This window comes from Conger conger, chromosome 4 (assembly GCF_963514075.1).
Source record: "Conger conger chromosome 4, fConCon1.1, whole genome shotgun sequence".
NCBI lineage: Eukaryota > Metazoa > Chordata > Actinopteri > Anguilliformes > Congridae > Conger > Conger conger.
In genome coordinates, this window is record NC_083763.1 from 24683023 (window position 1) to 24695586 (window position 12564).

At 38.6% G+C, this 12564-nt stretch overlaps 1 protein-coding gene across 1 annotated transcript in view; it reads right to left on the reverse strand.

The window, feature by feature from the left end:
- adarb2 (adenosine deaminase RNA specific B2 (inactive)) overlaps positions 1-4556 on the reverse strand; it is a 160628-nt gene extending 156072 nt beyond the window's left edge. The window contains exon 1 of the mRNA XM_061237544.1: positions 4454-4556. Within this exon, the coding sequence (XP_061093528.1) occupies positions 4454-4556 (103 nt within the window). The remainder of the gene's footprint in view (positions 1-4453) is intronic.
- Positions 4557-12564: the final 8008 nt, after the last annotated feature.

A 12564-nucleotide genomic window follows, 5' to 3' on the forward strand; every position in this document is an offset into this window, starting at 1 on the left:
TGTATTTGAAAACACACAGAATTATAGTTTCATCTCCATTATTATTATTTTTTTTCAAAAACAATCTGCTGATGGAACTTTTGTTACTATATTTACACTTACACTTACACTTCATGAAACAAATACAGTGGGCTGTAGCAATTGGGTTTCCTTTAGACTATTGTCCACATACATTCATAACAGATGCCTTGTGTCTTCCCATGTTTCCAATTAAGTGTAACCATGGGTCACATTATTCTGACAATGGGAGCGATACGTGTACAGAGAATACAGAAATCCATGTAAATATTATCAATATTATCATCAAATATTAATATTATAGAATTACCATTACTGAAAGGTAGAAGTCACCATAAAAATATTAACACCCATTTATCCTTTTTTGGAGATATACAACACAATGAGGGAAGAATTCTGTATTTCAGGTAACTTCAAGAGATTCCATTTTCAGACTGAAGTCCAATGATAGCAATACTGAAAACTGGCCATTCTAAAATATGATGTGATTGTGTGAAACCTGTCGCTCCCTAATGTGTATGTGTTGTCTGATGTCAATGCAGAGCCTAATGTTGTGTAACCTATACTGTCATTTCCATAATGGAAATAAATTTGCATCAGTGCTATATCTTCCACATTATTTTTGTGTCTCGATTACTTGCCTATTAATATTACAGGCAGCAAGAAACATTCATTTGTTTGCAGGAGATTTTCAAACAAAGTTTAGAGGAAACATTATTTCAAACACTACTCTGTCCACAGTTTCACAAGGTTAATGCATCATTCCTACCTCATTCAAAATTAAAATCCATCGCTAGGCAGCTCAACTTCCAAAGCACTCCGATTTTAGAACGTTGGAAAGTTTGAAAATTCATAAAAGACGATGAAAACACACAGTACAGTGAATCGTATTCATAAATTTTGGAAATTTCGTTTTGAAAGGAGTTCTGAATCCAGTTCATTTGTTTCATTCGAATCTGCTGACGGATGACTGTTAGTGCAGTGGATATAACATTCAGTTTTTATACTCTCGGTGGCCCCAAAACTGGGTTGTTTATCCTCCCTGGGGTATTCAGAATAAGGCAAAACATCAAAGAATTTAAAAAAAAGGTAGATTACATCCAATACTTGAATTATTCAATAGATGACAAACCATTTTTGTCTTAAATGTCTAAAGCTTTTAGGGATACCCATGTCAGAAATACCAAAATCAACTGTATTCATGCTGTCTGCGCTAAAACTGTCCAAGCTAATGAAGTTACTTGCAAACTAGAATCAACTCTGTAATGCTATGTGTCACCTGGGCTCTGGCTCTCTCTGGCTCTAATCTGTCAAGTTAGGTATGTCTTCCCTGCCTATACTGTAATGTATATCTTATGATCCAGATCCAGAAAAAATGTGAAATTATTTGATTGATACAACACTGTATTTTCCACGGAAACATTGTCCAACACATCGTACAACCCGTCCGATTCAACCAGACTGGCGGCTTTGCTGGAACACATCACAAAGCCAGTCATATATGTTCTTAACTATTAAAAAACACCTTTAAATAAGCGCAGTGCTCTTTCTTTCTACTAATGTCAAGTTTCCACAATAAAAACGACCAATGCAGAATTGAAAGGCAAATGAACAACTGACAGAAATGAAAGTGGGGAAAATGGGAAAAGGTGAGCAGACAATGAACTGTCACATTCCACAGCAGACATGCTGAGGAAGAAGAAGGGCACCAAACAAAACTGACAGAGAAAGGAGAGATCAATTAAACTTTATCAGCGAATCCACTGCTGCCCTGTAGCTGTCAGCTGGTGCGATAAGCAGAGCGGGTCTTAACATATGACGCAAACTTGTCGTAGGAAACGGAGCAGTGTCCAGAAACCCAGCCAACATGAAACACGCTCGTTTATTATTTTGCCACTGTCGTAAGATGAGAAGCTGGAATGGGTTCCCTACCTTTTTTTCTCTTCCATTAATTTTTCCCCTGAATCTATTTATTAGCTAATAATCCCACTGTTCTTATCCACCGGGGATGACTCTTCCATGTCCTAGGTTTCTGCTCCACATTGCACCACGACTTGCACATTGCCCTAAACTGCATTCAGGGCAGTTACCCCCCCACCAACACAGACAGACACACACACACACACATACATGCACTTACACACACGGACACATACATACACATATACGCATGCACGCCCGCACAAACACAGAAACACACACACACACACACACACGGATAAATAGTCACAAGATTAGTACCATGGCAACAAGTTCCCATTACACCCCCTTTAATCAAGTGCATTCAGGTCAATCACACTATCTTAGCCTTGGCACAGGAAAAAAATTGCACTCTAGCAATTTAACAACATGGGACAATTGACCAAAAGTGAACACACAGGGTATCAAGATAAAGCATCCAATACAATGCGGAAAACAAATGCTAAGTTCCCCTATTCTAACTGTTGTTGAGCCAGGGTTTAATGTATACAGCACCTTTTGTTTGTGGCAGGTGCACAAATCACCAACCTTATTGTTCATTAATTCATCTTAAAAAATAAGAGCAATAGGTAATCACAAACAGGGAAACAAATTTAGCCAGATCACGTCAAAGTCCAATGGGTAAAACAAATGTGTGTACAGCAGAAGTTGCTAATTTCTCCAGTACCCCGTGTGAGTGTAAAATGAACTTCTGTGTTCCTGATAAATCCAATGAGTTATTTTTTTATATATTATTTGACTTGGAGATACTACTTTTCAGGGTGTGAGATTATTCAGCATCAGAATGAAACAAAACAATTTAGATTTTTTTTTTTTTTTTTTTTACTGTAATGCTGCTATTTATTCTTTCTACACCCCATATCTATACATTTTACATTTTTAACAGAACAATGCATCAACAACTCAAAATCAAGTCTTTTCAACTGGAATGGAATTTTAATATTATGGGAGGGATACAGAGAATTACATATACAAGATGTAACAAAAAGATCAACACATAGACATGACACTGAATACATACGACAATCAATGATAGAACAGTAATCATGTGACACGACATGAATAGATATGAATAACAATTTTATGAATAAGACAAGATGAAAACATGCACACATCACATTCTTTCTCTTTATGGAGTGGTTGTCTTATCTTCAAACCGTAACCAAAAACTAAAATGCCTAAATAAACTGCGATATATCAGGAAGTGAAGATTTTTTGCTTGTTTATAAAAATATTTCAGTACCAGATGTTTTGTTAAAACAAACAGAGCGTGTCTATCTGAAGAGCACCGAATAGGTTGTTCAAGTGGCTAAAAGTTCCAGATTTATATTTTATTAACAGTTAATAAACCTCAACTAATAAAGTAGAAGCATCTATTGTACTGCTACAAATACATGATGTGATGAATAAATGCTGAAATTTGATGCAAGAAAGTACTGTACCATTCATCACACGCTTTCTGTTACTTTGCAGCAGTGCCTGTGAAGGTTGCCTGAATTGCAGCATTAACCTAAAAGCTATAATTAAAGAAGACATTCATTAGATGCCTTTGTTCAACTGCACCTTTCCTACGGGTAGGCTTCAAAGTGCTAAGAATAAAAAGTATCCCAAGTGCAGCAGACAGTTAAACATATATGTGTCAATATCACAGCGCACAAGTTTCATAGCACATAAAGACGAAACATTATATAATGGAAAGCAGCATAACTGCCCATAAAATTATGAATACTTAACATCTATAGAGGACGAATATTTCTAGAGGAGACATTTGCGTGTAAACGCTGAAAAAAAAAAAAAAAAGAAAACAAAAAAAACAAGCCCTTGTCAAACCTTCGTGACAATAAAAAGTGCCAGAGCGAAGATTTTCTGAATTGGGCGCCTCGACCTGATAATTATATACATATAATCTACATTTTAGAGAAAAGGACAATAGTATTTGGGTGTACTATGATAAGGTTAAAAAGACCCAGATACGCGCGTATACGGGCATAGCAACTGCGGGTACTTCGAGAAGGCTACTCAATGGAATCTTTATTATAAGCTTAACAAAATAGCATCATCCTCAACTGAATTCGTTTATTATGCCGGTGCATCGCACTCTATTAAGCAACGTTCAAATGCTGCACAATTTAAACGAAATATGTCAACTTTTTCACTCGAATAACAATGCGAAGCAAAGCCATTAGAAAACTCCGTTACTGTTACGCAGCAGAAAATAAATAGTGGCATTGTTAAGTAGTCTAGTGTGTCAAGAAGGGGCAAGGGGTTATTTGCACATCCATAAGGTCGAAGATTATTCCAGGGCGAAAGAGAGCCGTTTACCATGCAGCGATTGACCTCGGTTAATAATGCTACGCAGGTGAATGTCCTTCCCCTCTTCTGAATCTCCCCACGGTGTAGGCGACCTGGGTCAACCGTGCTTTAAAGAATGTAGCTACAATTATATAAAGTTTACCTTTTCTTTTCGACCTCCTCCTCCTTCTCCTCTTGAACTTGCATTTTAGTTGGCTGGTTGGAGTTCCCGAAGCGCGGGTACTGTTTCCCAGTACTGATGCCATGGAAGTAGCGCAGGATAAACGAACGAATTTGGGTAACCTGTTAAGCGTTTTATTTTGTTGTTTCGCTTTACTTTTTGATCTGAGACAGTCCTCTGAGACGCCGTGGATATTTTCTTTCTCTTTATTCCCGCTCGAACTCTTACAGGGTATACCTCTTGCTGTTCAAGCCCTGTCTGCACAATTACCTCTCGAACTCCTGCAAGCCTCCCTCTCACAGAGACTGTATTAACGGCACAGCGTGTGAGCTCTCAGTAGAGCCGCCTTTTCACGCAGTGCTATGTGCGCTGCCTCTCCTTTCTGCACCTCTGCGTTTTTTTGGCACCAACCACTTTGAATCCAATCATGCAGGAAGCCTATCTATTTGCTGCCGCAAATTCTAATTAGACCCAATCATGACTGTCTCCAGACTGTGACATCACCACCACTACCACCAACCCCAGCACCCCCCTCCTCCAGTAGCTTGCAAACTCAGCTCCGATTTGGTGTGAGTGATGTCTCGGTCCTGAAAGAAAAGAATAGACATTGAGGTAGCGATCTGCTCCTGGCAGAACACTGTGCATTGCTTGTACTGTATGCATGTACCATACCTCGGCATGTGTCATGTGTTTTAATGATTTTCAATCAGGCATCATTGTAACAACATAGGATTACTACATGAGGGAAAACCAAGATGACATTTTCAGTGAGAAAAAAAAGCTACACTGAAATATACAGTAACCATGCTGTGTAGGTATATTCAAGGCTACATACTCATACTAAGACCATCAGACCACCAGCTATAAGTTTCAAATGATTTACAACAGTTAGAAGTCCAAAACAAACTGCCCATGATGTGTACTATTTGCCTTTAGTAAAAGTCAAATTTGTGAGAGACTATTCTGAGGCCAGCAAACTTGTGGAAAAAAAGCGTGACTTTATGAATACATGCTAAGGGCATGGTGAGACAGGTTTTTGTTTTTTTGTAAACTTCAAATCTTAAAACTAAAAGATTCTGACAGTGCATTGGAAAACCTAAGGTTGAGAAGCATGGCATTTCGTATGAAGGAGGTGTGCATTCTTTCAAAATACATTAGCACTTTCTCTACCTTCTGGCCACAGTGTTATTTAAAATCTCCGCAGGACAAAGTCAGGTGTACTTCAAATGTTTTGTGGTGCCAATCTAATTCAGAATTCTTATGCACAAGTAAATATAAAGGCTAAAACAAAATGCATTGAATAGACATGATGACTTCTTTTTTGTTTGTTTTTTACACTATTCTCTGTAAACTATGGAGACTGCTGTGTGTGGGAAAAACCCTGGAGATTAGCACTTTCTGAGATACTCAAACCAACCCATCAGGCACCAACAATCATTCTACAGTCAAAATCACTTTGATCACATTTCTTCCTCATTCTGATGTTTGGTCTGAACAACAACTGAATCTCTTGTCTGCATGCTTTTATGCTTTGATGTGCTGCCACATGATTAGACATTTGCATCAATTAGCTGGTGTCCAGGTCTACCTAATGAGTGAAAGGTATTTTTTTTGTTGCACTGTATCTTGTATCTGTACTCTTAGATTTGTAATCAAACAATTCAGCAGTGGTTGAAGCAAAGATTTTCAGCTTTTATTAAAGAGTATTTTCCCATTAGTCAGGTATGTTAAATCACTTCCTTAGTGGAGGTATAAGAGAGATTTCCATATCTAATCATCTAGGCTTTTAATTGTCTTTGGAGTCTGTTATTGACTTTTGTCAACATGAGGACAAGAGTGGTGGAAATGACAGTCAATGAAGCCATTATGAAGCAGAGAAATAAGAAAACAGTCAAATAATAGGCTTACCAAAATAAACTGTTTGGAACATTATTAAGAAATCGGGAAGGGACTGGTAGGCCAAATAATTCTCACCATAATGAAGAAAAAAACCTACAGAACAATTTTAAATGAACATTCCATGTAGTTTGCCACCAACGCCTATGTAATACAAACAGATGCGACTTACATCTAAGAATGCCAGCTAGCTGATTTGTTGCTTACCTGTGATTTATTTTTAATAGTAAGAACAAATATTACACTGATTAAAGTGTATTATGACAACCAAATAATTGTACATTTTTGTTCTCTCAGCATCTTCCCCATCAGCAGCCATTTTTGTTCGCCCCGCACTACCTTTCCAAACTGTTAGTTAATGTTAGCTAACGTTTGTGGCAAAAATAAAAAAGTTTGAATAGGTTGGGGAACATTAGCTAACATTAGCTAACATTTGCCATCTTGAACGCATGTTCGAACTTGATTGTCGACCTGTGGCAAATTTAATTTATTGGACATAGGTTGGAAAGGCACACACCTGTGTGGGATTATGCAAGCGATGCTGTCATCGTAAAACATTTTTATAATAATTCAGCAATGAGCTGCAATGGTTGCCAGGAACACCAGGAGGTGCAAGGAAGTGCAGACAGAAAGCAACAGAAAGACTCTCTCAGTCATACATTCCGCACCTTTCGAACGTAAAGATGGTTGAACATGATTATATACCATCCACCAATTATTTGCATTAAAAGGTATTTTTTATACATTTTGGTTTGCAAAACCGAGTGTATGGATTAGGCTAGAATCAAGAATACAATTTCTACAATTTCACATTTTTTCACTCCCTCCAGTGTTTGACCAATTACCTTATGATTCTGAAGGATATTTAATGAGCTTCCACGTTGAGATAGTTTTACATTCTACTCTCCCAATAGCATAACCCCCTGGTCCATGATGAAAATAGTCAAACTCTGCATATGCTTGGAACAAATACTTACAAGTAGGCTAAAATGTATTGATAGAGGCTTGTGGATTTAATTTTGCACATCTGTATTCAGTGAGCCCAAGACTGCAAATAGCAGGTTGACCAGTGGATTTGCAGATTCACAGATTATGTGTGAATACTTCTTTGCAGGCAGTTTCTTTAAATGTATTTTTATCAAATCTATCTGTAGCTATGCTAGCTATGTTACCGAGCTTGCTAGTTTGCTAATCTGCCACAGTTAGTTCTCTAGTTCTGCCTTCCAGGCGTCACAGACCTCAAGCTATTCAGTGACTGGGTAGACTAGTGCCATCTACAGTATATGTAGTGAACCTGTTCAACCAGTTTCAGTGGAAGCCACTCTTGAGTAATAGACACATGACAGCCTGCTTCAAGTTTGCCAAACGGCATTTAAAGGACTCTGAGAGCATGAAGAAAAAGATGGTCTGATGAGACAAAAATTGGGCAGAACTCCAAGCACTGTGTTTGGAGAACACCAGGCACTGCTCATCACCTGGCTTATACCATCCCTACGGTGAAGCATGGTGGTGGCAGCATCATGACATGGGGGTGCTTCTCAGCTTGGTCAGAACTGAGTGAAGCATGAATGCAGCCAAATACAGAGAGGTCCTTGAAGAAAACCTGCTCCAGGAAATTTGTAAGAATTTCTAAAAACATGTTTTCACTTTGTCATTATGGGTTATTGAGTGAAGATTAAATGGTCATCATGTCAAGTACTTAGTTGCAAATCCTTTGCATTTGATGACTACCTGAAGTCTGCAGCCCATATAGATCACCAGATGCTGGGAAGCTTTGCTAGGCTTGTACTGCTGCCACCTTCATTTCCTGTTTGTTTCTGGGATGTGTTGTCTTCACTCTCTTCAACAAATGAAATACATGTTCAACTCATGGATTGAACATGTATTTTCATTCATTCATTCATTTTTCATATTCATTTATGGTGATTCAGTTTCAACAAGTCAAGAACATTCTACTTTTGGCCCTGCATGGTGAAATGCCGTCCAATGAGTTTTGAGACATTTGGTTGGACCATAATCTACCAGGTCATTTGCTATTGCTGAGCCCACAAGTGTGTTCTTGCCCCCAGCAATGTATCAAACAGTCTATATCGAGGCACCCAAAGTTTTGATTACATATATCTGAATGTATTCAGATTTCCCAGCTTCATGATCGTCTGCTTTACTGGCATGGATACTTCTATATGGGCCTCATGTTGAGTGACGACAGCGACTCCAAATGCAAATCCCTTCTAAACCTTTTATTAGTTTTCTTGTGCATGGATTAATGATACAGCAAAACAGAGCTGACCAAGAAGCAACTAAGCAGCCTGCTGTTTACCTTTGCTCCCTAAAATGGGGGGGACTATGCTGTAATTCCTACATAGATCACCTGATATGGATGCACATGCCCTCAAATTACAGCTGATATTTTAACCTTATATTAATTATTGCATTGCAAATCCAATGTGTATAAACATGTTCTGATGATTACAGTTGGAGGTCAGTATCTTATCGCTCCCTCTCTCATTCTCTGAGAAGCCCTTATTCACAAAAGTAAACTGGGACAAGAGCGATGCCTAGGTGGGCACGCAGGTGGATGATAGGGGCAGTAACCAGTCTGCCAGGGACACTTTGATGAGAGAGGGAAGGGGTAAAGTGTTTTCTAGGGAGTGAGGACCATCATAGGGAGAACTGGGAGGGGATGTTGGACATAACAATTAGTTTGGATCACTTTGCTAAGCATAGGCTACATAGGTTTATATCACTTCTTCATATTCAAGCTAGCATGAGCCAATGAGCTAAAAAAAAAAGGTCCAGTGGCACCACGTGTAACGTCCAAACTAGAGGCTTAGTTAACTTCTAGTTACTTCCACCATCAGCAAATAAATGTGATTACTTTATACTTACACATCTGTACTAACTGCTGGTTTGGACACCCGTCCTCCCATACCTCCATGGCATCGCAGCTAGTTGTCTAGTTCGCCATTGAAATGTCATATCCATAAAATAATCCTCTACTTGATTTGCAATATAACCACCAGCTTTACAGCCGGAGACTGTATTTCTCTGCACTCAACCCTTTTTATAAATCGGTCATGAAGTCGTGGATTGCAAGTTGTATTATCACACGAGACATCACTAGCCCAGGGTGGTGGGTTTTGCAGGAGCTGCTGCTTCATAACCCTCTGTTACAGGTGAGACTGCTGGAGTCCACTAGTTTGCAGGCTGCACTGATAAAAGGGATCAGTGGGATCACCAAGTTAGGTGATGTCATGGACAGAAGAGGTTGGAGAACAGTGCAGGAGTGACACACGGTTAGCACGACTGGTGCAGCAGGTTGTAGAAAGAGTCTGACACTTTCCTGGTGGCACTGCAGAGACTGAAGTATGGCTGGCCAGTGCCTTGGCTCTCTCAGTCTCTGAATGTGGGGGTTGTTTGAGTTTGTTTTGTTTTTTGAGGTTTTTTTTATTTTTTATTTTTATCAACACATCTCTCGCCCATCCTCGCTCTCTCTCTCTCTCTCCCTGTCCCCTGATATGATGTCGTTAAGTAGCAGCACACTGCAGATTTGTGTGAGCGGGGGGAGCATCGCTTGTGTGGAGGACACTCAGAAATATCCATGTAAATTGCAGTTTAAGAGAAATCAATAGAAGTGACAAGTTGCCAATGCTACTATCTTTGGACATAATGAAGGTGTGAAGGTGTAAACCGCTCACAGATAACAGTGCCTGGTCGCCGGGTGCTGGTGGGGGATGAGACACCACACCGCTATGCTGAAATAGCATGCTGGAAATGAGTGGCAACTACCAGGGTCACACCTCCTCACCACGGAAATGACCCTGCACTTGTTCTTCATAATGCTAACTGGCAGAAGTGTCATAACAAATAAGTTAAGGTAATGCGCCAAATTCCACTTTTCTTCTGTATGTTATGTAAAAACCTTTTGGGGCTAGACTCACCAATATATTTCCCCTGCAATAATTTCCCATAACTATGACAGCAAGAAGGGTTTGTAAACCTGTGGAAGGCATAGGAGTAATATTGTTGCCCTCGGCTGCGCACATGAAATTGTATATGTACAGTACTGTGCAAAAGTCTTAGGTACCCTTGGTTTTTTAAATATAAATTTGGTCTCAGCCCTTGTGTTCTGTTCACGTTTTGGACCTGTTGGTACTGTCGAATTGGCCCGGCACATTACTGGGATTTTAAAGCACTACAGAAATAAAAAGGATGTCAAAATACATAACAAATATTGTCTAATTCCCAAACAATATAGATATAATATATGGTTAATGCCTGCTAATTACTTCTGCATTTAACATTATAGTGCCATTAGTTTTTGTGAAAAAGTTGTCATTCATGGAAGAAACCCACGAGAATGAAGACATGGGAGGCATATGAATGATGCTAATCTTGGTGGAGAGGGCTGTACAATCCTTGAAATATACAGCAAATCTGATTTACAGAAAGAGTATACAGGAATATACTATGTGCGCTTATGTAAGTATTCATGTACATATATGCGCAGATGTGTGAGAGCAAATTAGAGATGAAGGTGGTGTGAAAAGATGTGAAGACCCCTTTTTGTTCATATTTACCATGATCCACCCTTTCATTACTCCCGGGTCAAATTGACCTGAACATTGGATCAGGGACCAACATTTGTAGAGGGGGCAGCATAGGTACTCAATGAAAATGTGTTCTTCACAGAAAATAAGCCATGGCCAGGTGAAAAAAATATTTCCATCAGTGAAAATTTAAAACGGGTCAATCTGACCTGAATACCACTGTTTCTTGTTATTTTGTTTTCTGGGTTAGTGTGTTAGTAGAAAACAGCAAATTTCAGATTTCTAAACATTCATTAATTTTTGAAAAATGTAGTTATTTCGTTTATATTTAGTTAAGTGAAGTAATATATTAACTAGATTCTAGGCAACAAATGTATCTATTTATCTAACATTTTCCTTTTCCATGATGTTTTAAACATATTTGTAGTGTGTTGTGATTGGTTATTCTCAATCTGTTAATTGTGTGACTTAATGTAATCTGTTTGCTACATTCAGAAGACTCACCACACCCACATGTCCTGTTTATATATATATTCTTGGTTTGCAGTGTGAATAATATCAACTAACATCAATTCAAATATTTCACCTTGCAGGCAGCTGTTTGGTTCATTCATTGTGTGGTTGGATTTCAGTACACTTATACACTATTCTGCTGGTGCATAAAATTGCTTCCTGCCGGCTGACACATTGTGAATAGGATACAGTGCAACTCAGGGTATCCCACTTAGTGTGGATCTTTTGGAAATGTAGAAATGAACTGTCCGTGGAGCTGGATTATTTTTTCTGTAAATAAAAGCCTTTCATTCTGACCCTCTGTAAAAGCAACAACTCCTGTAGTGTTATGTCAGTGGCCATGTCATTTAAATGGTCGAATGTTAAATGTTTTAATTTGCAGTTAGCCTTAAATCTCTTTTAATTTCTCTGGAGGAATTATCATTGTTGTTCGTTTCGCTGTTGCATACTCAAACAAAAGTACTTGTACATAGGAATGCTATTATCTACATTCTGTATAGGCTGTCTGGAACATGATGAGCCCACATACAAGCTTCTCTGACCAGTATCGGTAATGCAGTCGCGCAGTATATGGGTTATTCGTGTGTAAGGAGTATAAACTCTTCTCAGCATAGAATCCGGCTATGGGTATGGTAATGAAATGACATTATGTTTCCAATGGCGTAGTTTGTAAGGTTTACATAAAACAACGCAGCATTTTTTCGCCGGCATAACAAAACCATAGCATGTACACTGAGACGGTTACATTTCGGCTGTTATGCCAAAAAAAGTTTTACAACAAGGTTTACAACAAAATAATATTTTTTGCAATGCCGATGTCTAAATAGAGGACTTCCTGTCGAAGACCTCCAAAGAATCTTTTGTCTCAGTCAATATTTCTGAGGAAGACAGTGAAAACACCTTTGATTGCACAATAGAGGGCATTTTATATTGGTGACCATCTAAATACATACTCAAAATATTTAATTATTATTCAGTATGCTTATAATAAGGAGCCAGCCTGTTTTTGAATAATAAATTGCATGGAAAATTGTGGAATGTGTTTGACTTGTCGATGGGGTTTGGACATTTGACAAAAACTTCAATCAATGGACCTAAATTAATGTTAGTATACTGTACAAAATGTTATTATTG